Source organism: Acinonyx jubatus, chromosome E1 (genome assembly GCF_027475565.1).
Source record: "Acinonyx jubatus isolate Ajub_Pintada_27869175 chromosome E1, VMU_Ajub_asm_v1.0, whole genome shotgun sequence".
In the NCBI taxonomy this organism is placed as follows: Eukaryota; Metazoa; Chordata; class Mammalia; order Carnivora; family Felidae; genus Acinonyx; species Acinonyx jubatus.
Window position 1 is genome coordinate 44,308,640 of NC_069397.1, and position 24,819 is coordinate 44,333,458.

At 57.1% G+C, this 24,819-nt stretch overlaps 1 protein-coding gene across 3 annotated transcripts in view; it reads left to right on the forward strand.

Annotated features, from left to right (window-relative positions):
• Positions 1–24,240, forward strand: part of MRC2 (mannose receptor C type 2) — a 51,954-nt gene extending 27,714 nt beyond the window's left edge. The window contains exons 2-30 of one of the 3 annotated variants that reach the window (XM_027048029.2): positions 1,020–1,421; positions 2,115–2,288; positions 2,487–2,651; positions 2,848–2,961; positions 3,447–3,590; positions 6,173–6,361; positions 6,517–6,671; positions 7,609–7,716; positions 9,643–9,758; positions 10,231–10,379; positions 10,953–11,170; positions 11,854–11,996; positions 13,028–13,130; positions 13,396–13,534; positions 13,648–13,683; positions 13,997–14,157; positions 14,244–14,311; positions 15,024–15,124; positions 15,653–15,795; positions 19,427–19,541; positions 19,673–19,836; positions 20,001–20,109; positions 20,638–20,876; positions 21,045–21,213; positions 21,308–21,457; positions 21,794–21,913; positions 22,108–22,287; positions 22,764–22,790; positions 22,915–24,240. In XM_027048029.2, coding sequence (XP_026903830.1) covers positions 1,020–1,421; positions 2,115–2,288; positions 2,487–2,651; positions 2,848–2,961; positions 3,447–3,590; positions 6,173–6,361; positions 6,517–6,671; positions 7,609–7,716; positions 9,643–9,758; positions 10,231–10,379; positions 10,953–11,170; positions 11,854–11,996; positions 13,028–13,130; positions 13,396–13,534; positions 13,648–13,683; positions 13,997–14,157; positions 14,244–14,311; positions 15,024–15,124; positions 15,653–15,795; positions 19,427–19,541; positions 19,673–19,836; positions 20,001–20,109; positions 20,638–20,876; positions 21,045–21,213; positions 21,308–21,457; positions 21,794–21,913; positions 22,108–22,287; positions 22,764–22,790; positions 22,915–23,135 — 4,322 coding nt within the window. In that variant the 3' untranslated portion in view covers positions 23,136–24,240. Of the gene's footprint in view, positions 1–336; positions 1,422–2,114; positions 2,289–2,486; positions 2,652–2,847; positions 2,962–3,446; positions 3,591–6,172; positions 6,362–6,516; positions 6,672–7,608; positions 7,717–9,642; positions 9,759–10,230; positions 10,380–10,952; positions 11,171–11,853; positions 11,997–13,027; positions 13,131–13,395; positions 13,535–13,647; positions 13,684–13,996; positions 14,158–14,243; positions 14,312–15,023; positions 15,125–15,652; positions 15,796–19,426; positions 19,542–19,672; positions 19,837–20,000; positions 20,110–20,637; positions 20,877–21,044; positions 21,214–21,307; positions 21,458–21,793; positions 21,914–22,107; positions 22,288–22,763; positions 22,791–22,911 lie in introns of those variants that run through there. The other 2 variants (XM_053212187.1, XM_053212188.1) reach the window with 2 other exon arrangements.
• The last annotated feature ends 579 nt before the right edge of the window (positions 24,241–24,819 follow it).

Here is a 24,819-nt window from a genome sequence, read left to right on the forward strand (position 1 = left end):
TCCTTCCCTCCCTCCCTCCTTCCCTCCCTCCCTCCTTCCCTCCCTCCCTCCTTCCCTCCCTCCCTTCTTCCTTCCTTCCTTCCTTCCTTCTTTCCTTCCTTCCTTCCTTCCTTCCTTCCTTCCTTCCTTCCTTCCTTCCTTCCTTCCTTCCATCTCTCCCTCTCTACCTCTCTTTCTCAGCTTTACTGAAATGTAAGTCATGTCTCAAAGAACTCATCCACTTAAAATACACGATTAATTGGGTTTTACTTTATTCACAGAATTTGGCAGCTATCATGACACTCTAACTGTAGGACATTTTCATCATCCCAAAAGAAACCCTGTACCCCTTAGCAGTCACCCCCCATTCCCATCACAGCCCAGCTCCCAGGCAACCACTGTCAACTTCCCATACATTTAAGTCTCCATTTCTTAATCTGTAAAGTCAGTGTGCTCGGGGGCAGGTTGGGTTTCACTGCCTTCCCAGAGTGTCTGCACAGTGAGGCGATGGGTGAATTGGTGAGTGACTGGGGGAAGCTCTAGCTTTAGCCCAGCTAAATGCTGCTTAAAAAATGGTGTGCAATGGTTCTGGGAGGCATGAGTGGTTGGATATGGAGGTGGAGGGCGTTCTAGAAGATTCTAGAAGTCAGGAAAGGAAGGAGCCAGTGAAGCCTAGGGGCCAAGGAGAAGAACAAGACGAATTACTCCAGGCCAGAGAGGAACTTTGGTGGGAACACCACACTGTGTCATGGAGCCTGGGATAAAGTTGTGATGTGTCGAGTGATGTCAGTGTGTCCACTGCTCCTCACAAGATCTTGGGAAAAGTATACAGCGCCCAACTTGCCAGGTGGAGTCGGGCTTGCTGTTTGAAGGTGGGATGGAGGGCTGAGTCCTGCCTCTAGGCTGAGCATGGGACTAGAGCAGAGGCTGGCCATGCAGCTGTTTTCAGGCTCAGGGGCAGCGTCTGAAGGTGGCACTGGCCATCAAGAGCCAGCCAGGAGAGCCCCTGGGATGGCATCATGCCCTGCCTTCCCTTCCAGAACCCAACGTCTTCCTCATCTTCAGCCATGGACTGCAGGGCTGCCTGGAGGCCCAGGGTGGGCAAGTCAGAGTCTCCCCAGCCTGCAACGCCAGCCTTCCCGCCCAGCGCTGGAAGTGGGTCTCCCGAAACCGGCTCTTCAACCTGGGTGCCATGCAGTGCCTGGGCACGGGCTGGCCGGGCACCAACACCACAGCCTCCCTGGGCATGTACGAGTGTGACCGGGAGGCCCTGAACCTCCGCTGGCACTGTCGCACCCTGGGTGACCAGCTGTCCCTGCTCCTGGGGGGCCGTACTGGCAACACATCCAAGGCCGGCAGCCCCGAGCGCGGCGACCAGACCCGCGGTGGCCAGTGGCGCATCTATGGCAGTGATGAGGATCTGTGCGCTCGGCCCTACTATGGTGAGAGGCCGCTTGCCGGGAAGAGGTGGGCCCCCGCCCCAGTGTCAGGAGGACTGGAGCCACAGAGTGACAGATGCGGGAGCGACAGATACAGACCCTTGGCAGCCGTATCTTTAATTGTAATGGGAAGCATTTGGGAATAATTAAGAATATTAACCTCAAAGCATTTATTTTTAAGGACTTAAAAAATTAATACATGCTTGCGAGGACCTCAAACGGTGCAAAAGCGTATCACGTAAATTTAAAATTCCCTTCTCCCAGGCCCACTCTCCAGGGTAGACCCTAGAGTAACCCCATTGGTGTCTTGCTCCCCATTTTGCAGGGGCGACCGGGGACCGGGGTCACTCGGTAAGGGGCCTTTTGTGGTGGACAGCTCTGTCCAGGGGGGTCCTCTTCCTGTAAGACATCCTGAGTTCTGAGATGGAACTTGTGGGGAGGGGCAGCTGGATTTTGGACAGGCATGAGGGGCGCTGGGGGAACCCCTTCCCAGCGCTGTGGGATGAGCAGCAGGACCTCTCCCAGGCTCCCTGGCTGATCTGACGGCAGAGGGGGCCTCAAAGCCTTAAGCGCCGCTTTGGCCTTCCCATCGCTGCCCCATCCCTAGCTCCCTGGGGTAGGTGGTTTTCCCTGAGGGGGGAGGGAGGTGGGCAGCCTCTGGGGTCCAGATGCCAAGACACTGGCTCCGTTCTGCAGAGGTCTACACCATCCAGGGAAACTCCCATGGGAAGCCGTGCACCATCCCCTTCAAGTATGACAACCAGTGGTTCCACAGCTGCACCAGCACGGGCCGTGAGGATGGGCACCTGTGGTGTGCCACCACCCAGGACTACGGCAAGGACGAGCGCTGGGGCTTCTGCCCTATCAAGAGTGAGAGCAGGGTGGAGAGGGTGGGCCAGGGTGGCTCCTGGAGGGAGGCCGACCCCGAGGGGCCTCAGCGTGGGTGGAAGAACTTGCCGGACTGGGGTGATAAGATGCCCCTCCTCGTAGCGCGGAGCAGCGTGTGTGGGGTCTGCACTCCTTGAGGGACTCCCGTGTGGGACCCATGTCCCGCTGTCGTGGTGGCAGGTAACGACTGTGAGACCTTCTGGGACAAGGACCAGCTGACTGACAGCTGCTACCAGTTTAACTTCCAGTCCACGCTGTCGTGGAGGGAGGCCTGGGCCAGCTGCGAGCAGCAGGGGGCGGACCTGCTGAGTATCACAGAGATCCACGAGCAGACCTACATCAACGGTGAGGCGGCAGGGCAGTCCCCGGGGTGGGGGTGGGGGGATCCTGGGTCTGGCGGCCCCGGCAGGGCAGGGCGGCGGCAGCCTGGGCCCTGCTGCCCGTCTTTGGAGGGCCCTGGGCCCTTCCTGCTGGTGGGGCACACAGTGGGAGGGCCGCGGGTGGGCCAGTCTCCTTCTCACTGTCTCTGACTTGCTGTCAGGGCTCCTCACTGGCTACAGCTCCACGCTGTGGATTGGCCTTAATGACCTGGACACCAGCGGAGGCTGGCAGTGGTCGGACAACTCGCCCCTGAAGTACCTCAACTGGGAGAGTGGTGAGGCGTGGGGTTCGGGCGCAGGGTGGCCGGGGGACTGCACAGGCATCTGGTCTCCTATTTATTCCTCCCCGGGAACCCTTCTCCAGGCCGTGTGGGGGAGGGGCGGCGGGGCAGGTTCCACCCCCTCCTGGACCGGGTCCCGCCCCCTCGGGGCCCGTGCAGTGGCCTTGCGTAAACTAGAACCCGATGTCCTCTTCTCAGGGCGCAGGGCCTGGGGCACGGGCTGGATTTCAGGCCCTGTCCGTCCCTTCAGCTGCACCCAGGGCACAGGCAGCCCGGCCAGGGAGGCCCCGGGGGCCGGTCACCAGTATCGGGAGGAGGGTTTGGGCCCAAGGCGGGAGGGGGAGGCGGAGGTGAGAGGCAGCGAGGGGCCCCGAGGGAGCGAGGGAGCCGGAGGCTGTGAGGAGGGCCCGGAGGAGGCCCGGGTGTGAGTGAGTGTCTCTCTCCTGGGCTGCTGGCGCCCTCCCCTCCCCTCCCCACAGACCAGCCGGACAACCCGAGTGAGGAGAACTGCGGGGTGATCCGCACGGAGTCCTCGGGCGGCTGGCAGAACCGCGACTGCAGCATCGCGCTGCCCTACGTGTGCAAGAAGAAGCCCAACGCCACGGCCGAGCGCCCGTCCCCCGGTGAGCGGAGGTCCCGGCGCGGGGCGGGGGACGGGCCTGTCGGGCGGCGACACAAGGGACTCTCTGCTGATGGACTAACCGGAATGTGGTTAAATGCTGGTAATCCGCACGGTCCTTGTAGCAGTCCCACTCAGCCGGAGGTGACAGACATCTCAGCACACGATTGGAATATCCCGAATTGTGTACCACTATAAAAATATGTGTAATAAATGTTAGAGAAGACATGCCTAGAGAAGAAACTGCTTAAGCCCCTGAGAGTTAAGCAGGGCTTCATGGACGTGACATTTGATTCGGGCTTTTTAAGTTGACTGTAAAGAGGTGTGAGGGAAGGGCATTCCTGGCAGAGGGAACAGCATGTGCAAAGGTGCAGGGGCTTGGAAGTATACAGCAGCTTTAAGTTTGGTGAGGATTGCAGTCTAGTTGGAGTGTAGACTCTACATAGGGTGTGGTGTTTGGACCGGCAGCGTGATGGCGTTATAAATGCAGACTCTCAGCCCCTCCACCCGGCCTCCATTTCACAGGATCGTCAAGCAAGGTGTGTGTGCAGGTGCAGCCAAGGCACCCTGGCTTAGAGGGCATGCTGAAGAGAACAGTTCAGAAAGGCAGGTTGCAGCCAGTCCCTGAAGGGTCTTGGCTGCTGGGTCAAGTTTGGGTGGGGCCAGGTAGGCTGTGGGGAGCCTCTGCGGGTTTTTAAGCCAGGGAGTGTCTTGCTCACATTTGTGATTCACAGAGATAGCTGTAGGGGCCTATGGAGGAGGTTGGGGTAATGGGCACAGCACCGTTCTGGGGACTGCTGCGTGTGGCTTTGGGCAAGGAGCTCTGTCTCTGAACGCAAATCGCGAATAAGCTCCTACCCCTTGCAGGGTTGTTGTAAGGCTGGAGACGGGGCCTTGCCCAAAGGAGCGTGACCGTGGGTAGCAGAAGATGTTCGTCAGTGTAGGTTGGAAGGGCTACGACAGGAGTCCAGTAGCCGTGGGAGCCACTGCTTTCTCTCCTCCTCCCCTAGGGATTGGCACCCCACACATAGGGCACCTCCCCTCTAGCTAGAGGGGGCCTGGGGCAGGCACCAAGTCAAGGTCTTCTCAGACCTAGAAGGAAGGAGGGCCCTACTGTGGGCAGGCCTGACCTATCTGTGGCCCCCTTTGGGCCTAGCTCCTCACCAAGTCCCCTGTCTCCTGGATCTCCCCAGTGTGACCCCATTGGGGGAGGTCTCCTCTGAGGCCTCCTGGATCTGCAGATGTGTCTGTGGCCTTGGACTGACTCTTTCTTCCCACTCTGCATGAGGCATCTTTTCCGAGCAATTTCTCAAATGCGTTCTGTCTTCTGGGTCTCATCAGGCAAGGCATGTCATTCCAAAGGCAGGCACCGTTGTGTCCGCAAGGCATCCATATTTCCTGAACAGCCAGAAGAAGGCCCCCTTGGGTCTGAACTTGGGTTCTGTCTGTGGCGGCAGCCTTGGGTCTTAGCCGGGAGGCCCAGGAGATGATTGACAAGTCAGAGCCGAGGAGTGAGTCAGCTCAGGCTCAGGCCTCTGAGAAGCACTATGCTGGACCCTGGAGCGTCTCACAGAATGGAGTGGATCCCAGAATCCCGGTCTGGGGTGACGCTTCCAGTGGGTGCATGCTTTCCTGCCTGGCTGGGCAGAGTCCTGCCCGAGCCTGACATTGTGGGTGGTTTAATAAAGTCTTGTTTTCTCTTGCCAAGGCCCAAGTGAGGGCTTGTTTGCTTCAGCTGCTCTGGGACCCCGATCCCTAGAGAGTGACCCTGAAATGCATGGAAGTGGGGGTGAGGAAGAGCCTGTCCCTGGTTAGTTTCTCAGCCCTGGGTGGAGCTGAGGGTAGGGGAAGGAGCAAGTGACTTCTTGGGCCTCTGGCCTGGTGGCCCCACTTCCCCATCCCTACATCCTGGACTGCCGAGGTCGGCCCTGGGTCCACACTCAATATATGCTCTCTGAGGTAGTGACAGTGGTCTCATTTATTAAGCAAGGTGGACATGAGCTAAGTTTGAATCTTATAATAGGAAATACCATTAAAAATGTTTTTAATGTTTATTTTGAGAGAGAGAGAGAAACAGCATGAGCGGGGGAGGGGCAGAGAGAGGGAGACACAGACTCCAAAGCAGGCTCCAGGCTCCGAGCTGTCAGCACAGAGCCCAACATGGGGCTCGAACCCAGGAACAGTGAGATCAAGACCTGAGCCGAAGTCGGTCACTCAACGGACTGAGCCACCCAGGCACCCCAGGAAATCCCATTTACAGAGGAGGAAACTGAGGCTCCCAGGGCTGGTCTGACCTGAGTCTCCCCACTCATCTCTTTCTGAAAGCCCTAGCTGGAGGGGCTGTCCTGTCCTGGGTGAAATTTGCCACCACTGCCTGGGGCTCTGCTTCTGGGCTTCCAGCAGCCCTGGAGGGCTTTGTCTTTTTAGAACCTTTCAGCATTCGGACCTGTTCTGGCGGGCAGGGCTGATCTGAGGCAGGTGTGGGGAGGAGGTGACTTCAGGGCCCTGCCCATGTTGACACTCAGCGGGTCAAGGCATCCTGGCTGGGTGGCTTGGTCCTGAACGGCACCTCGTGGGTCTCCGCAGATGTGTGGGCCAACGTGAAGGTGGAGTGCGAGCCCAGCTGGCAGCCCTTCCAGGGCCACTGCTACCGCCTTCAGGCTGAGAAGCGCAGCTGGCAGGAGTCCAAGAAGGCGTGTCTGCGGGGCGGGGGCGACCTGCTCAGCATCCACAGCATGGCCGAGCTGGAGTTCATCACCAAGCAGATCAAGCAAGGTGAGCGGCTGCTCGTCCACACCCGGAGTGGAGGGCAGGGCCTTCCCAGCGCCCATCCGGTCCCACCCAAGAGGCTGTGGGACTGTCCCTCTGCTGCTGGTGGCTGAGGCTGACCTCTCCGTGTCTTCTCTCCCCTGTCCCCTGCTGCATCCCAGAGGTGGAGGAGCTGTGGATTGGCCTCAATGATTTGAAACTGCAGATGAATTTTGAGTGGTCTGATGGGAGCCTCGTGAGCTTCACCCACTGGCACCCATTTGAGCCCAACAACTTCCGGGACAGCCTGGAAGACTGTGTCACCATCTGGGGGCCGGTGAGAACCCCCTCTCCGCACCCTCCTGGTGCCGCTGTCAGCTTCTGCCTCTGTACCACCACCCCATGGCCTCTCAGAATCCCCCACTTCCCCACCAGCCCCTTCCCTTCCATGTACAGAGATCACGAGGATTTGAATCCTCCCCACCCTCAACTGGCTGGGGCACCTTGGGCAAGTTACTTAACCTCTCTGTGCCTTGGTTTCCTCATCTGTCAATGGAACACTAACAGTGCGAACCTCAGACACTCATTGGGAGGATTAAAGGAGTTAATTCTCGTGAAGCCTTGGGATTCTGCCTGGCACGATCTTGGTCTACCGGCTGCCCTTCCCTACCGGCAGGTGGCATCAGAAGCCACATTTTGTGGACACACTCCATTGGCTGGGTTGCTCTGTGCCAGCCCTACCCAGCCCAGGGTCCTGTCTCCTCAAAAAATTATGGGGTGATGGCTGTTTGCCATGGTTTGGGCTCAGATGCAGTGTGGGTAGATGTAGGAATTGATGTAGAGCTTCAAGTAGAGACAAGAGAACCTTTAAAAAGAGACCAAGTCAGAGGGACAGAGGATGGACTCCAGGGACAGACAGGACATTCTGCTGTGAGATGCTGCAAAACGGTGCCAGGACTGTAGAGACAGAGCCATCTGGCATAAGGGACGCTATTTAAAAATTTATAAACAATTATTTGTTGAGTGTCTGCCACGTGCCAGGCATTCTCCTGGGGACTGGGACACAGACACCTCTGCCCTCTGGATGGAGCTAAAGGCAGATAAACTGCTGGTGAGGAGACTGGGGACACAGGACAGTCTGGAACACAGAGAAGACAGGTCTCTTGCTCAGGATCACACAACAAGTTGGAGGCAGGGGCACGCCTAAAAGTCAGGTCCGCCAAAGGGTTTGGGGGAGGGGGGTGCTGAGACTCTCCCTCATCCTGTGTCCCTAGGAAGGTCGTTGGAATGATAGTCCCTGTAACCAATCCTTGCCGTCCATCTGCAAGAAGGCAGGCCAGCTGAGCCAGGGGGCCGCCGAGGAGGACCACGGCTGCCGGAAGGTGAGGGTGCTTCTGGAGCTGCCCCTGGGTGGGGCCAACCAGAGGGGCTCCCAGAGGAGGGAGGGAGAGCCTCCCCCGGCATCCTCCCGTGCTTGGCACATCCCTCCTTCCTACTCTCCAAACTGCTCTGTTCCAGAAAGAGTGATAGTGGCTGAGGCAGGGTGGGGGTAGGGTGGGGGCTGTTGGGAGGAAGCAGAGCTCCCCACCCTCGCTCTTTTTGGGGAAGCTACTTCTCAGAGGCGGCAGAGAACAGGAGATGGGTGCGGGCAGGCCCCCAAGTCCTCACCTGAGTGAGACTGCTGGGGTGCATCCCCCACCGCCGCCCGCCGGCTCTGTCTCTGCTGGCCCACACCTTGCCGTCTGACACACGGTGCGCTTGTCTGTCTCCTGGAGGAATGAAGCCCTTCTGGTGTCTCCTTCCTTGCATTCCTAGCCCCAGGGGCTTCCAGATGTTCAGGGAGGGAGAGGGCCAGGACTGCCCACATTAGTGGGGCAGTGCGTGTATGAATGAGGGACCCATGTCCTCCTCCAGGCCCTCCCAGGCTCCCCACAACCTGGCCCTCAGCCAAGCAGGGGCGTAAGTGGTGTGGATGAATAAGGGAGGTTACTCAAAAAAGACACTTAATGATGTTTTGGCCCCTGGTGGCTCCATCTGCTGAGGCCACGTTCCTGCCAGCCCCTTGCTGCCAGTCTGGCTCCTCACTCTGTTTTCCTTTACCGCACCCCCACCTCACTTGAACCCCATGCTCTCCCCTGGGGAGGAGCCCGATACAACGACAGGCACGACCTGAAGTGGGGAGGAGAGAGAGCAGGGGCCCTGCTGGAGCATCTGGGGGGCCGGCATGGGCAGGGACTGGCCCAGGGGCTCTGTCCTGGCTTGGGTGAGGTGGGGGCAGGGGAGAGAGGAGGAGTGACTAACGGCCCTGGCCCCAGGGCCACCTGAAATGTGCGTGCAATGTGAGCAGCCCCAGTTAACACCCTGGGAGACCTGGGGTCTTAGCACAGCCTCCCCCCGCCGCCCCGCCCCACCAGCTTCTCTTTTGCTTGGGCTCATGCTCAAGGGGCTATAACTTTCTCCCAACCTCAAATCCACCCCAGGCCTTCCCATTTCAAGAACTCCTGGAGGTGAAGGCCCTGGCAGGCACCTTGTGTCATCTTAGGATGGAACAGGGCTGTGGTCAGGACAGGAGCAGCCTTTGTGGTGTGGGTTCAAGTCTGAGCTCCACCCTGTACTGTCTGTGTACAAAGTCTGATCACTTAATTTCTCTGAGCCTCGGCTGCTGTTGTGAAAGGCAGGAGCAGAGAGCTCAGGGTGGCCCAAGGGGCGGGAGGTCTGTTGGGTGAAGCCTTGCCTGGTCCCCTGGGGGTTGGATGGTAGAGGACCAACCACCGAGGAGCAGTGGTCTCTTCCAAAGCTTCGCTGCTCCTCGCTGAGGGTCCGTCCCCCCACCCCAGGCTAGCTGCCTCCTCTGCTCACTGTACCTTTTCCAGGACCCGAGGATTACCCAGCCTTTCCTGGCAGCTCTCCCAGCTTTTCAGCTCTGGTTTCGCAGCCAACTGGCAATTTTCCCACCGTGACTCTTGGTTTAAATGCCCGAGAGAGGAGTCCAGTGGGCCGCCCATCTTTCTTCACTGGCCCACAGGCGGGTCACTGGCTGCCTCCAGATCAGCCGCCCTTGGGCCATGCTTCCACCTCTGGTCTGGCAGTTGTGGGTGATGGCAGGGAGTGGGGAAGTGAAGTGATAAGATGCAGAACACAGCACAGGAAGAGCCGTCTCTGGTGTCCAACCAGTCCCCTCTGTCCTGTGCCCAAGCCTGTGGCACATTCAGTGATGCCACCATGGCATCCCCCACCCCAGGAATTCTGGCTGAGGGAGGAGAGTCCTTCCCACTGACGTCCCTCTTTTGCCCACTCTCTCGAGCCAGGGTTGGACATGGCACAGCCCATCCTGCTACTGGCTGGGAGAGGACCAAGTAAGCTACGGTGAGGCCCGGCGCCTATGCACCCATCACGGCTCTCAGCTGGTCACCATCACCAACAGGTACAGGCCGGGACCGTGTGCCCAGACCAGCCCTCAACACCTGTCTCAATGCCTAATGTGGACCTTGCACCAAACGGGGTGGCGTTGTAACATTAAGCACAGAGGGACCTGAGTCCTGGGAGCCTCAAATGGCTTCAGGACCTTTTTTCTAATACTGTCATGAGAATGATTCCCGTTTATTAAGTGACCCCAGTGTAGGGCAGGGCCTGGGCAGGGGCAGGAGCAGGAACAGGTGTAGATATGGGTTGGATGCCCAAGAGAGGCCTTGGCTGTGTCTGATTTTCTCTACTTTCTTCTCAGCAAGGCACGAAGGTGCAGGCAGTGGGTGGGGAGCTTGGTTGCTATGTGTCAGCTGTAGGGTCCCCATGGGTCCCCCAAGTTACTGGTTGGGGGGGCAGGGCATCTGGCCTGTGGCCCAGGGAGTGGTCAGGACTGGGGCGAGCTCCCTGCCTGACCAGCTTCTCTTCTACAGGTTTGAGCAGGCCTTTGTCAGCAGCCTCATCTACAATTGGGATGGCGAGTACTTTTGGACCGCCCTGCAGGACCTCAATAGCACTGGCTCCTTCCGCTGGCTCAGCGGGGATGAGGTCATGTACACCCACTGGAACCGTGACCAGCCTGGTGAGCCCTTCCCACACGGCACTTGGCCAACCCCTTCTTTGACCTTCCTTGGTGAAGCCAGGAGGCCATATGGACCTGCCCTGCCGGGACCGAGTCCCAGGGCTTCCCAGTAAACTGATTATTGGTACAGTGTGGTGAAATGGTTAGGGGCACAGGCTCTGGGGCCAAACCGCCTGGTGCATCTTTGAGCCTCAATTTCTCATCTGTCAAATGAGGATAAGGTACTTTGGGGTTGAGATGGATTAATAGATGTGAAGTGCCTAATTATTGTATGTGATGCTAGCACAGGTGCTTGCTATTATGATTATTGCCATTTCACGTTCATTATCTTTTGTAGCCTTTTCAATTCCCTGATGAGATAGATGGTCAAATAGCCTCAGAGAAGTTAAGCGACTTGCCTAAGATCTCACGCAGGAGCAAACACAGAGCTGGGACTCTGCCTCCATTCCCTTCCGGGTCCCTGCTGCCGGCCGAGCTGGTCACCCAGTGTGCAGGGCCCGGCTGGGGTGGTGCCCTGTGGGGCGGACTGGACCACGAGTCCTCAGCAAACGGGTCTCTTGCTCCCCCCTCCAGGGTACAGCCGTGGGGGCTGTGTGGCCCTGGCCACAGGCAGCGCCATGGGGCTGTGGGAGGTGAAGAATTGTACCGCGTTCCGGGCCCGCTACATCTGCCGGCAGAGCCTGGGCACGCCGGTGACGCCTGAATTGCCTGGGCCAGACCCCACGCCCAGCCTCACCGGCTCCTGTCCCCAGGGCTGGGGGTCAGACCCCAAACTCCGGCACTGCTATAAGGTAGGCAGCCTGCCGGTGTGGGAGGAGGGAGCAAAGGAGCTGCACGCCCGGGGTGAGGGCAGCCCCAGCAGGGCCCAGGCTCGATCCAGGCAACTGGGCCCCAGGGACAATGTTTCCCCACAGCAGCTTGCAGACAGAGGTAATTTCTGATGACAGGCTTGTCAGTGGAATGTCAGGTGTGGCACATAATAGGTGCTCGATATACATGTGAGGGGTTGAAAAAAAATCATGGAGATAATCAGTTTCAGAGGTTCCAAATGTTGGGGCTGGGATGTCTGCTTTTCAGCATCATCTGGGCAGCTTGATAAAAATAAACTCCTGGGGCTGCCACTGTGGAGATTGGGATTTGCTAGATTGGGGTGGGGCCTAAATTTTTAAACCCTGCTGGGTTCGGGAGCCACTGACATAGTCCAAGGTTTTTTGTTACATGAGGAAACTGAGTCCAGGGAGGGGAAGGGACTGGCCCACAGCACACTGTGGCTGGTTCAGGGGTCTGGGCAGGGGTATTCTCTAGGAGCTGGCTGTGCTGGCTCCCCTCCCCGGAGCTCATTCTCTGAGGCAGGCTTGTCTTAGGTAGCCTGCACCCCCGTCCAGTGCAGCCCCAGCCCCCTTCCCCACTGCTGTCATGGGAGGGCGTGTGGACCCATGGGGACAGCTGGGACACCTGGACTTTGTTCCTGTAGGTGTTCAGCTCAGAGCGGCTGCAGGATAAAAAGAGCTGGGTGCAGGCCCAGAGGGCCTGCCAGGATTTGGGAGCCCAGCTGCTGAGCCTGGCCAGCTATGAGGAGGAGCACTTTGTGGCCAACATGCTCAACAAGATCTTTGGGTACGGAGCCTGGGGCGGTGGCCTGCACGCACCTGTGTGGGCTCTTGGTTCTGCCGGGCGCAGGGCAGGGGGCAGGGTGAGGGCGCCCCCGGTGAGGCCTGTCCGAGGGCTCGGAATGACCTGTGTATCCGCAGCGAGTGCCAGGACCATGCTGTCCTCCCTCAGGTAGCCGTCATCTCCCTGGACTTGGAGACTTTGTTGCTCACCAGTGTCAAGGAGTCAGCAGTGGCCCCCTCAGACTCACAGACTTTGACAAAAGTAACTGCCCTTCCCATCCCTCTGCAAGCTGATCCAAGTTGAGCATCAACACCCAGCACCCCCAACACCATCCCGTAATAACCCACTCTCCTCAATAAACTGCTTTTCCTGAGAAAGAGGAGGACAGAAGCTACAAAAATGAGCATTTGCCCATGGGGGTCCCTCCAGGACCCTGTGTCTGTCCTGTGGGCTCCCAGCACCCTATGACACAAAGCACGTTTAATCCCTTGGCACTGGGAAAAGGCCAAATGGACCAGGCTTCCTGAGATCTTAATTCCAGGTCCATGTCTTCCCAGCAAACATCAAGGTTACGTTATTTGACGTAAATACAGCTCTTGTCAATGGCCTCTCACCACGTCTCAGGCACTGCACTAAACATTTAATCCTCATTCAGGCTTGTTTTCAACCCTACAAAGTAGACATTGCCACTGACCCATGTGGGCTGATAGAGAGATCGGGTTATTTGCCCACTGTCACGGAGCTGCTCCACGGGTGACCCCGGACTGGAATCTACTTTTATTTGAGTCCAGAGCCCCAGGTCAATGCTCCATCCCCATCGACTTACTGAAATCCTGAAGTGAAAGCCCACAGTCTTGCTGGCAGGGCAAACCCCACCGGAAGGGAGCCAGGCCACCCTCCCTCAGTGAGCTGGGCGTCTGGTCCAGCGAGCTCAGTTCTCTGGGTGTGAAGTCCAGACGGGAGAGGCCCCAGGCCCTTGGGACTGCTCCTCTTATCCCCGTGTCTTCTGTCCCCACCCCTGTGTTGTGCTGAAGTGAATCAGAGCCCGAGATCCACGAGCAGAACTGGTTCTGGATTGGTCTGAACCGTCGAGATCCCGGAGCGGGACAGAGCTGGCGCTGGAGCGACGGCTTGGGGGTGAGCCGGCCTAGAGGGGACAGGCCAGCAGGTGGGCGGGGCTCGGTTGTAGGCGTGGTCCTTCCGGGCAGGACTGGTCCTGGAGGTGGGCGAGGTTTAGAGGATTTAGGGTATTTGGCTTGACCCCGCACGTTAAAGAAAGGGGGGCGGGGCGTCCAGCCCAGGTTAGGGGTTCCCAGCTCAGGTCGGGCCCCTGTTCGTCTGTCCTTCGGACGCTGAAGCGTGTGCCTCGTGGCTGATAACTCTCCCGTACCTCGACCTCCAGTTCTCTTATCACAATTTCGACCGGAGCCGGCACGACGACGACGACATCCGGGGCTGTGCAGTGCTCGACCTGGCCTCCTTGCAGTGGGTGGCCATGCAGTGTGAGACGCAGCTGGACTGGATCTGCAAGATCCCTCGAGGTTGGGTGGGATGGCGTGGGAAACGGGGGGATGGGGTGAAGGGCGTTGGTGCCGGGAATCCAGGGGAGGCATCTCCGTTCCCTGCAGCGTCTCTGTCCCTGTTGTCCCTGTAGGCACAGACGTGCGGGAGCCCGACGTCAGCCCACAAGGTGAGGCCCCCGCCCCGCCCCCCCACCCTGGGCTGTGTGGAGAGGGTGAGGGGCGTCACCTCCCGGCAGGGCCTGGCTGAGATGGAACGAAAGGAGTTAGGGATTCGAGCCCAGGGAAGGGGAATCGGGACGCCTGGAGCCCTGTCGGCCTCCGTCTCCAAGCAGGGGCAAGCGTGGCCCTGGAGTGGTTCCTGCCCCGGGTCCTAGCGGCTCGAAAGCCACCTACTGCCTGCCTTTGGACCGGGCCTTGCCCACCGGGAGAGCAAGCAAACCCTGGCTGGCCGCTACTCGCATGCTCACACTGCCCCCGCAGGCCGGCGGGAGTGGCTGCGTTTCCAGGAGGCCGAGTACAAGTTCTTCGAGCACCACTCCACGTGGGCCCAGGCGCAGCGCATCTGCACGTGGTTCCAGGCCGAGCTGGCCTCCGTGCACAGCCAGGCCGAACTGGACTTCCTGGGGCACAACCTGCAGAAGGTGAGCACTTGAGCGGGCAGGGGCCTGCGGGCAGGACCTGGAGGAGAGGCCCTGCCACCCCTCATCTGCCTGACCGGTTTCCCCAGTTCTCTCGGGGCCAGGAGCAGCACTGGTGGATCGGCCTGCACACTGCAGAGAGTGACGGGCGTTTCAGGTAGGAGCCTTCCGGGGGTGGGGGGGGTAGCGGGTGTGGGGGGTGCACATGCCTGGATGGCCACCCACGGTCCAGGTGGGAGCTAGGGAGGCTGAGGACAGAGGCAGATAGACCTGAATTTGAATCCAGCTCTGTTCCTCACTGGCTGTGTGGCCTTGATCGAATGGGCCTTGATTTTCTCACCTAAAAATGAGAATAATGCTGCCTGGTAAGATTGCTCTGAGGATTAGAAAGAAGGTATGTGAAGTCCTTAGCACAGCATCCAGCATATAATTGGGCACCAAATAATGGCAGCTCATATTATGCTGGGGCCACTCTTGAATAAGGCCCCCTCAGGACATGGGCAAGAACATATGATGTCCAGAGGGCTCTCTCTGTATTCAGTACCCACCTACCATGCATGAAGAGGCTTGAGGCAGCGAGGACCAGGAGCACATAGGTATCTCAGCACACTGTTGCCCTTGGGCCTCTGCTCTGGGATTCTTGGGCTTTTCTAGGTAGAGAATGAGAGCCCAGGGAGGGCTGGGCTTTCCCTGGAGGCACCAGGTCTCTGGGTCCCCAGCTGCCCTCAGCTCAGTAGCCTCATTCTCAGCCTGGAGCCCCTGGACTTGGGCCCTTTCCTGCCCCCCTTTTGGTGGCCTTCATTGCTGCATACAAGGGAGGTTGGGCCCAGGACCAATGCTGGAGTCACCTCTGCCTGGTGCCATTGCAGGTGGACAGATGGTTCCATTATAAACTTCATCTCCTGGGCACCCGGTAAACCTCGGCCCATCGGCAAGGATAAGAAGTGCGTGTACATGACCGCCAGCCGAGGTGAGAGCAAGGCGGGGGCAAAGAGGGTGCAGAAGCCCAGGAGAAAGTTGATGTTGGGGGCAGTGAGGTGAGCCTAGGCAGGACCGACAGTCTCTTCTCATTCTCTTTGTTCCCACAACCCAAGAGGGGCTAGACCCAGAGAGGGGACCTGTCTCCACGGTCCAGCAGCCATAGAGGACTAGAGTTTAAATTTTTTTTTTTTAATGTTTATTTATTTTTGAGACAGAGAGAGACAGAGCATGAACGGGGGAGGGTCAGAGAGAGAGGGAGACACAGAATCGGAAACAGGCTCCAGGCTCTGAGCAGTCAGCACAGAGCCCGACACGGGGCTCGAACTCACATACCGCGAGATCGTGACCTGAGCCGAAGTCGGACGCTTAACCGACTGAGCCACCCAGGCGCCCCATAGAGGACTAGAGTTTAGATAGAGCTGGACACAGGCACCTGACCCCCATGCTCTTAGGGCATGAGGTAAGGGTGCTGCCAGCCCTGCCCTATGCTAGAGCGACCGCCCCCCTCTTTCTGCAGAGGACTGGGGGGACCAGAGGTGCCTGACAGCCTTGCCTTACATCTGCAAACGCAGCAACAGCACTGGAGAGCCACAGCCCCCAGACCTGCCGCCCACGGCTCTGGGGGGCTGCCCCTCTGGCTGGAAGCAGTTCCTCAATAAGGTAGGAGATGGGGAGGGGGCCCCCCAAGGGAGTCAGGGGAGAAGATGTGAACATGGCAAGGCCGACTTTCAGGAGTCCTGGCCCTTCGGCAACATCACATTCGTGGCCCCTTGCCTATGCCCACCAACGTCTCTCCTGCTTAGCCCTGGTGCCGGGGTTAGACTCCCTGGAAAACAACTTCTTTTGGTAGCACCTTCTAATCCACCAGGTAGAGTGTCCACATAGTGCGGTGAGTTTTCGAGATTAGTGGTTGCCAAACATTTCGATAATGTTTGATAATTTTGATAATTCCTGTTAGGAAACAAAATACTGAACGTTCAAAGAATATGTATGTACATTGTATATATGTGTGTGAATATGTATATATTTACTTCTGTACTAATGTGATTAATGTTATATGTATTAAAATATGCACAAGAACAAAAGAATATAAAGCATGAGCTAAAGATTGAAAGAGAATACAGGTATTTTTTTGAAAAAGTATTAAAAAAATTTTTTTTAATGTTTATTTATTTTTGAGAGAGAGAGAGAGAGAGACAGAACATGAGTGGGGGAAGGGCAGAGAGGGAGAATTTGAAGCAGCCTCCAGGCTCTGAGCTGTCAGCACAGAGCCCGATGAGGGGCGGGGGGTGGGGGTTGAACTCACAAACTGTGAGATCATGACCTGAGCTGAAGTTGGATGCCCAACTGACTGAGCCACCCAGGGGCCCCTTGAAAAAGTATTTTTAAGTTAAGTTTAAAAATGTTTTCTATATTAGTGGTATGAGAAAAGGCCTCAGAAATGATCAATGATAATAATTTTTTGTATTTAAGTAATTTGGATAAGAGAAGGTAATTGCATTATTTCATTATTTAAAAAAATATCTTGGTCTGACACTTTGTGATTCGGGGCTTCACAGGTCTTCGAATTATTTTGGGTTTAATGGTTATTGTAGATGAAAAGGTTGCCTCACAAAGACAGATGCATCAGAATGAAAAAGTTCATTCATTGTTGGTTGGACTTTTTTCATTTTCCAGTCTTTCTACCAGTTAAACAAAGGTTTTTGTTTAAAAATCAGCTACGAAGTTTCCGCATTCTAAACTAATCTGCCTCATAAACTAATCAGAAGACCTGATTAAGATGGTTTAAGAACAAGCCTTTGGAAGATTTTTTTTGAAACGCCATTTAGGAAATTCTTTTCCCAAGGGTTCTGAGTGTGCAGATAGGAAAGTTTGGGGCGGTAACATGAATCAGAAGGGATATGTTTCCAAACAAGGCTTCAAAATGTTCCTTCAAGAGTGTGAATTTCTTCCCCAAAGTGGTTACTTCTGCACTAGTGGGTTGATTTATAGATCTGATTAGACCTTCATTGTTTTCACCTCGTGGTGAAAACACTGCTGAGAGGAGCGGCAGTGTTTTGTTTGTGCTGGCATCATGAGTATGAGCTTCAGTCCCTGCTTGCTTTGCCGAGGTTGTAAAACCACTTAGCCGGATTGTGAGGATTAGATTAGTTAACCCCAGATCATATAATCCGTAAATCTTTGTCCTGTAGTGGAGTGCAGCCAGCCCTTGGTGTCATGGAGCTCTTACTGTCTTCAGAATATTCAAGAGAACATTATACCTTTTCTAGAAACAAACACGTGTATTATTAAAACTTCGGAAAACACAGAAAGAAAAAATAAAATTCACTCACTCATCCTCTCCAGAAATAACCACTATTAATATTATTACTCCGCTTCTTGCCTTTTTCCACATAATTGAGATTGTACTACGTAACACGATCAAACTACGTAACACGATTTTCTTTCTCAGGGCTGTATTTTGAGCATTTTTCTCATGGCATTACCTTTTTCAAAAACTTACTCTTGTGGCTTCTCCTACCTGATATAAAACAATATATCATATGTAGGTAATTGGTCTCTTTCTTTAAAAAAAATTTTTTTTCATGTTTATTTATTTTTGAGAAAGAGAGCGTGTGAGCGGGAGAGGGGCAGAGAGAGAGGGAGACACACAATCCAAAGCAGGCTCCAGGCTCCGAGCTGTCAGCACAGAGCCCGACGCGGGGCTTGAACTCACGAACTGCGAGATCATGACCTGAGCCGGAGTCGGACACTTAACTGAGCCACCCAGGCGCCTCTAACTGGTCTCTCTGTCTTAATGCATCAGCATCATTGTGAAGATACCAGTTACTCCCCTGTCAGAAGCCTTTGAATTATGAGAGGCTGTTTGCCCCTTTGCTACCTGGCCCCAGATACCTTGCTCTGCTAGTTTTTTGCCCTCTTTGCAGCCCCATAGCATTTGGATGTAAGGATCCACCTCTCCCACTAGCCTTAAGCTCCTGGAGGGCAGGGCCACTGGCTCCTGACATTATCACTAAATATACTTGCACATGATAGGAGGTCCCGTAGTGTTTGTTGAGCTGGGCTGAATACTTCCTCTCTTTAACTGCTGATACTTGCTGATACGGGTGTGACCTTGCTGCTTCTCATCTTGTGACCAATTTTTCTAGTTATTTAGAGGAGGCCTCCGTGTCTCTGAACTGCTTCTGTGAAACCAAATGCATGGGCTTCATGATAAACCTCCCCCAAACTCTTGCGTTATTTCTGGGCTTATAGTTTTCTACCCCAAATCTGACGTTTGCATCAGTAAGCTCATGCTAGAGCTGGTCATAAGAGTAATAGTAAGAGCTTTTACTTGTTAAGCTCCTGCTCCTGTGTTGTGCACTGTTCTCTTTAACCTTTAAAATGACCCCAAAAGACAGATTTTTTTTATTCCCATTTTACAGAACGGTTAAGTTAGATCTGGAATCTGAGCTGCACGTCCCCCGGCCCTCTGTGACTCCAAAGCTTCCTTCCTTTCTTTCTCCTCCATCCTACCAAAGAAGAAATCACTGGAAGTCATTCATTTTTAAATAGTCTTCACTTGAAAGATTTCCCACACAGGGTTCCTTGGACCTTACAGAAGTAGTGAAGGTGGGAACAGAGAAACAAAATTACAGAGTTATAGGCTGCTGCCTAATAAAGATCATTCGAAAGTAAAACTAAGGTTGGGGGCGCCTGGATGGCTCAGTCAGTTGAGAGTCCGACTTCAGCCCTGGTCGTGATCTTGCGCTTTATGGGTTCAAGCCCCGTGTCGGGCTCTGTGCTGATAGCTCGTAGCCTGGAGCCTGCTTCACATCCTGTGTCTCCCTTTCTCTCTGCCTCTCCCCTGCTTGTGCTCTGTCTCCCCAAAATAAATAAACATTAAAAAAAAAGATAAGGATATCATACAGATGAACTTTTAAGTTCATGGGGTAAAATAGCGGATTTCAGGCAACACTCAAAAACGTGTTTAGCTGAAATTGAGACAGACCTTGTCTCCATGCGTGGTCCAGGCTCTGCTGTCATAGGTAATAGAGACTTTGGTGACCCAAAGAAATCCTGCCACTGACAAACTCTCCCGAGTGTAGGGACGTGTGTGTGAATGTGGGGTGCTGGGCTGAGAGGGCGCCAGAGCCTTGTTCAAGGAGCCCCAGATGTCCTGGTTCTGATTTATTGTTCTCACAGCCCTCAAAGCCTCCCAGGGCCTGCCACTGAGGGCTGCACAGCAGAGTTTCTGGGTTTGTGGGACAGGATGGTGGGGCAGGACATCATGTCTCCCCCTCCGCCCCAGTGTTTCCGAATCCAGGGCCAGGACCCTCAGGACCGGGTGAAGTGGTCAGAGGCACAGTTCTCCTGTGAACAGCAAGAGGCCCAACTGGTCACCATTGCTAACCCCTTAGAGCAAGGTAGGGCCAGCCCATGGGAGGGCCCCAGTATCCTCTGACATGATCCCGCCCCCCCTCCCCCAGGATGGCTAGAGCCGAGTGAGCGAGGGGCTGTCCTGTCACTCATAATTCTCTCTTCTGGGGAACTGTAGCCTTCATCACAGCCAGCCTGCCCAATGTGACCTTTGACCTTTGGATTGGCCTCCATGCCTCTCAGAGGGACTTCCAGTGGGTGGAGCAGGAGCCTCTGCTGTATACCAACTGGGCACCTGGGGAGCCCTCTGGCCCCAGCCCTGCTCCCAGTGGCAACATACCGGTGAGGAAGCCCCTCCCTCTGCACCCCCACGCCAACCTGCCGCACTTGCCTTCACTCCCGGGGTCCCCCTGTCTTCCAGCCTCTTTGCTCAGAGTGCAGCCTTTCCAGGGCAGTGGCACAGGGGAAAGCTGCCGGGGCTCCCCTGAGCAGTTCCTTTCCCCCAGACCAGCTGTGCGGTGGTCCTGCACAGCCCCTCAGCTCACTTCACTGGCCGCTGGGATGATCGGAGCTGCACGGAGGAGACGCATGGCTTCATCTGCCAGAAGAGCACGGGTACGTGTCACCAGCGAACTCAGAACCCAGCACTGGGGCCAGATGCTGTGGGCCATGCCAGGAGGAATGAAACATAGTCTCATAGACCCAGGACCCCCCCGAGGTCACCCCCAGAGTCTAGTATCTGCTTGGGAAGCAGATGGGCAGAAAGGCCAGGCGCCAGTCAGAGGGAAAGGCAGTGAGTGCTGAGGGTCTCAGGAGGAAGGTTTGGGAGGATGGAGGGCTGACAGGGGGCAGCTAGACACTGCGCGTGCCTGTTGTCAGGAACCTGAAGTTCCGCATCTGAGGCACCTGCAGCCCCGTGCATGTTCTACATGGGTTCCTGGGGTAGGACTAGGTTGCTCCTCCGTTTATCAGCAAGAATGTGTTCTTAGGAACAGTGCCTAACATTTCCTGTTAGTCTGTGCCAGGCACCGTGCCCGGCAGAGACCTGGTCTCTGCCCCGTGGCTGGTGCTCTCTCAGCTTCGTGCCTGGAAGTGGGGTGAGGGAGGCAGAGCCTGGCCTGAGCTCTGCCCCCTTCCCTGTAGACCCTTCCCTGAGCCCATCCCCAGCAGCATCGCCCCCTGCCCCGGGCACTGTGCTCTCCTACCTCAACGGCACCTTCCGGCTGCTGCAGAAGCCTCTGCGCTGGCATGACGCCCTCCTGCTGTGTGAGAGCCGCAACACCAGCCTGGCCCGCGTGCCTGACCCCTATACCCAGGCCTTCCTCACTCAGGCCTCCCGAGGGCTGCGCACCCCGCTCTGGATCGGGCTGGCCAGTGAGGAGGTGGGCCCCCAACACTTGTCCTGACGCCGGGGCTGGGGACCGCTCCCCTGATTTCCCTCCCTGTCTCCTCCCGACTCCTTGCCTTACCTTACCCACCTCCCCCTACCCCCCCATCCCCTCCCCCCACTGGCCCCCTTCTTCCCACCCTGATGGCCCCCTCGTGCCCAGGGCTCCCGGAGGTACTCCTGGGTCTCGGAGGAGCCACTGAGCTATGTGAGCTGGCAGGACGGGGAGCCCCAGCAGCCAGGGGGCTGCGCCTACGTGGACGTAGACGGGGCCTGGCGCACCACCAGCTGCGACACCAAGCTGCAGGGTGCTGTCTGTGGTGGGAACAGTGGTGAGTGCCCAGCCGCTGGGGCCGAGGGGTGGGCAAGGCGCAGGTTATCCCGGGGAGGACTCTGGGACACTTCTTCAACCCTGCATCCCCGCAGGGCCCCCTCCTCCCCGAAGAATAAGCTACCACGGCAGCTGTCCCCAAGGGCTGGCCGACTCCGCCTGGATTCCCTTCCGGGAGCACTGCTACTCCTTCCACATGGAGCTGCTGCTGGGCCACAAGGAGGCACTGCAGCGCTGCCAGAGAGGTGGGCCGGGGCAGGCGAGTGCCCACGCGTGGGCATTTCAGGTGGTGACCCCCGGCGTGGACACTTACAGACTCCATGGATGCAGTCCCCCTGCTACGCTCCACCTGTAGGCCGCACTCACACATAAGTGCCCCGTCGTGTTCCGATTTACAGGGACCACATGTGACATTACACGCATGTAACACCTGCCACGCACACGCAGACGCCCAGACTCCACACCATCCTCTACCCAGGCTGCCAGAGAAGAGGGCTGGGGCCTCTGGGAAGGGGGAGGGGGGTCTCCGCCACCCCCTGGGGAGACCTGTCTGCCCTGACATGGGCCTCCCTTGTGTCCAGCGGGTGGGGCAGTCCTGTCCATTCTGGATGAGATGGAGAATGTGTTCGTCTGGGAGCACCTGCAGAGCTCTGAGGGCCAGAGTCGGGGTGCCTGGCTGGGCATGAACTTCAACCCCAAAGGTGGGTACCCTGTGTGTGGCATCGGGAGGGTGAAGCTTCAGGGTACAGGGGGGAAGCCCTCCTCCAGGGCTTGGTGGGGGTGAGGGCTTGCAGGAGAGGGGAATTGGTTTTAGAACAGGCCTGCTCTCTTGCACCCGCTCCTGCTCCACCTTGTGTCCTCTCCCCCACACCCCTCAGTGTCTTGTTTCCCATAGGAGGCACCCTGGTCTGGCATGACAACACAGCTGTGAACTACTCCAACTGGGGGCCCCCCGGCCTGGGCCCCAGCATGCTGAGCCACAACAGCTGCTACTGGATCCAGAGCAGCAGCGGGCTGTGGCGCCCGGGCGCCTGCACCAACATCACCATGGGCGTCGTCTGCAAGCTCCCTCGAGGTGAGTGCGCTGGCAGATGCTGCGCTCAGCCCCCTGCCGCCCCCACTCGGCCGGCCGGTGCTGGGCCCGGGCCAGGGGCCTGCTTCTCATTCTGACGGAGACAGGGCGGGAACCAACAGGCCCCGGGGCCGCCAGGACCCTCCCCCGGGATAAATTGGTCTGTAGGAGGGACTGGCCCTTCCTACAAATTTCCAAACTAGACAGCAAACCCATCATTTTGTAGCGGTTAAGGGCAGGGACAAGGTTCAAGCCCCGGGCAAACCACTTTACCAACTCTGTGACCTTGGGCAAGTTACTTGAAGCCTGTGGCCTCAGGGTCTTCCTGTGTAAAATGAGGATAATAACAGTACCTACGAAATTAAACGAGCTCATGAGCTCATAACGTGGCTGGCACTCGGGAAGTGCTGTCTCCGTGTTTGCTTATTATTTCTGTTAACTACTTCGGTTATTGACTGGTCCCTCCCTCTCCCCTGCAGCTGAGGAAAGCAGCTTCTCTCCATCGGGTGAGTCTGCAGCTGGGCCCAGACCAGCCCTCTCCCCGCTTTTCCTCCGCATGCAGGGCAGCAGGTGGGCAGGTGGGCAGCCGACGGGCAGCCTGTCCCCTGAGTGTCCGGCTTGCCGCAGCAGCGCTCCCGGAAAACCCGGCGGCCCTGGTGGTGGTGCTGATGGCGGTGCTGCTGCTTCTGGCCCTGCTGACTGCGGCCTTGATCCTCTACCGGCGGCGACAGAGCGCGGAGCGTGGGACCTTTGAGGGCGCCCGTTACAGCCGCAGCGCCTCTGGCCCCGGCGAGGCCACTGAGAAGAACATTCTGGTGTCTGACATGGAAATGAATGAGCAGCAGGAGTAGAGCCAAGGGCGTGGGCAGGGTGGGGACAGGAGGAGTGGGGAGGCTGGGCCCTGGGTCAGCGGGGCCCCCCCACCAGCTACCAGCCCAGGTGGCCTATGGAGGGGTGCCTTTGGGATCACTGTCGGGAGCTGGGGCTGAGCAGGGCCTGGCTGGTGGGGTCCCTCCCTCCCATGAGGGCTGGGCTGAGACCTGGCTGAGTGCAGAGTGGTGTTTCCCTTTTGGGGGGCCTAAGGTCTTGTCACCTAGGCCTGTGCCCCCATGGTGACCGGAAGCAGGACGGGAGCCTCTTTCTGCCCCTTTCTCCCCAGGCGCCACTGCCCAGGCCTGCTGACCCACGCCCCAGGACCCCCTTCTCATTGCAGAACCTGAGGGTCCTTCCCTGAGCCCTCAGCCAGCCTCTGTCGCTTCTCTCCTTCCTGGCAGCCTAGGCTCCCAACCCCTCTCCCCCATCCCCTCTCCCTGCTTCTCATGCAGCCCTTCCTTCTGAGCCAGAGCCCCAGGGTTTGGGGAGCCCTGTTGCTCATGGTGGGTGTCAGCGGAGGGAGCCAAGCATCTGTCACTCCTGTGCCTGCTGGAGTGGCCCATGGGGCATGGCAGGAGGGGCCTAGGTTGGGCCTGAGAACCAGGGCACCACTGGGGTGTCACCTGGGCTGGAGACAGGACTGGGAGAGACGCCCTGACCTTCTGGGGGTGACCGGGCTGAGGTGTCATCTCCTGCCGGTTAGGGGAGGGCTCTGTCCCTAAAGAGTCCCCTGTGGGGACCAAAGTAAGTTCCCTAACGTTTCCAGCTCCTGGCTCTGGTTGGGAGAGAGGAGGGGGTTGCTAGAGCCCCAGGGACCTCAGAAGCAGGAGACCGCCCTCTAGTGGGGCCCAGAGGAACAGTGCCCAAGCTCCTGGGGGGCCCAGTCCCAGGGCGCTGACTCAGTGCCTTCCGGAACCCCGGCGGGGGCTGGGGCGGGCGGCCAGTCCCTGTGCCACGGCGCGGGGCAGTGTGAACACAGACTCAAAGACGTCCTTTTTTGTAGTTCTTAATTTTTTTAATGTGCCATTATTGTGAAAAAAAGAAAAGAGAAAGAAGCAAACAAATAAAACACCTTTAAGAGGCTTGAGAGAGAAGGGTTCGTGCTTTGTTCTGTCGTCAAAACTTCCTCGTGTTGCCTCAGAGATAAATGTCGTGCTTGGAGTTCGTGTTGTGTGCTCTTTCTGCAGTCCACCATTTTGTTACTATGCCTTGGCCCCATGGAGACCCCTGCACCCTTGTCTCCTCTTCTGGACCCTTGCCTTTCTGGGCCTGCTCCCCACGTTCCCTATTCCTGGGGACGTGTGTGTAAGTAGGTGACAGCTCAGGAGCCACCTGACAGCTATGTGAGCTTCGGCAACTTAGCTCACTTTTCAACGTGTGTAAGATAGGAGGACAGGATGAGCTTCCTGGGGCTGCTTTAAGGATATTGGAGGATTAAATGAGATCATCTGTGCAAAGCAGTTAGCAGCCCAGCACCTCCGAGCTCAGCCAGTAAGGGCCTCATAAATGCCAGCTGTTACTGTTATTTCTGGGCGGGGGCCCCCAGGGCAGCCTTGGAGGTGCTCAGGCCAGCCCTGGGCTGGGGGTTCCACGTCACCATCTTTCAAGGCAGCCACATACCTGTCTCTGAGCTTCGAGAAAGTGCACATTTGTTCTTGGGGA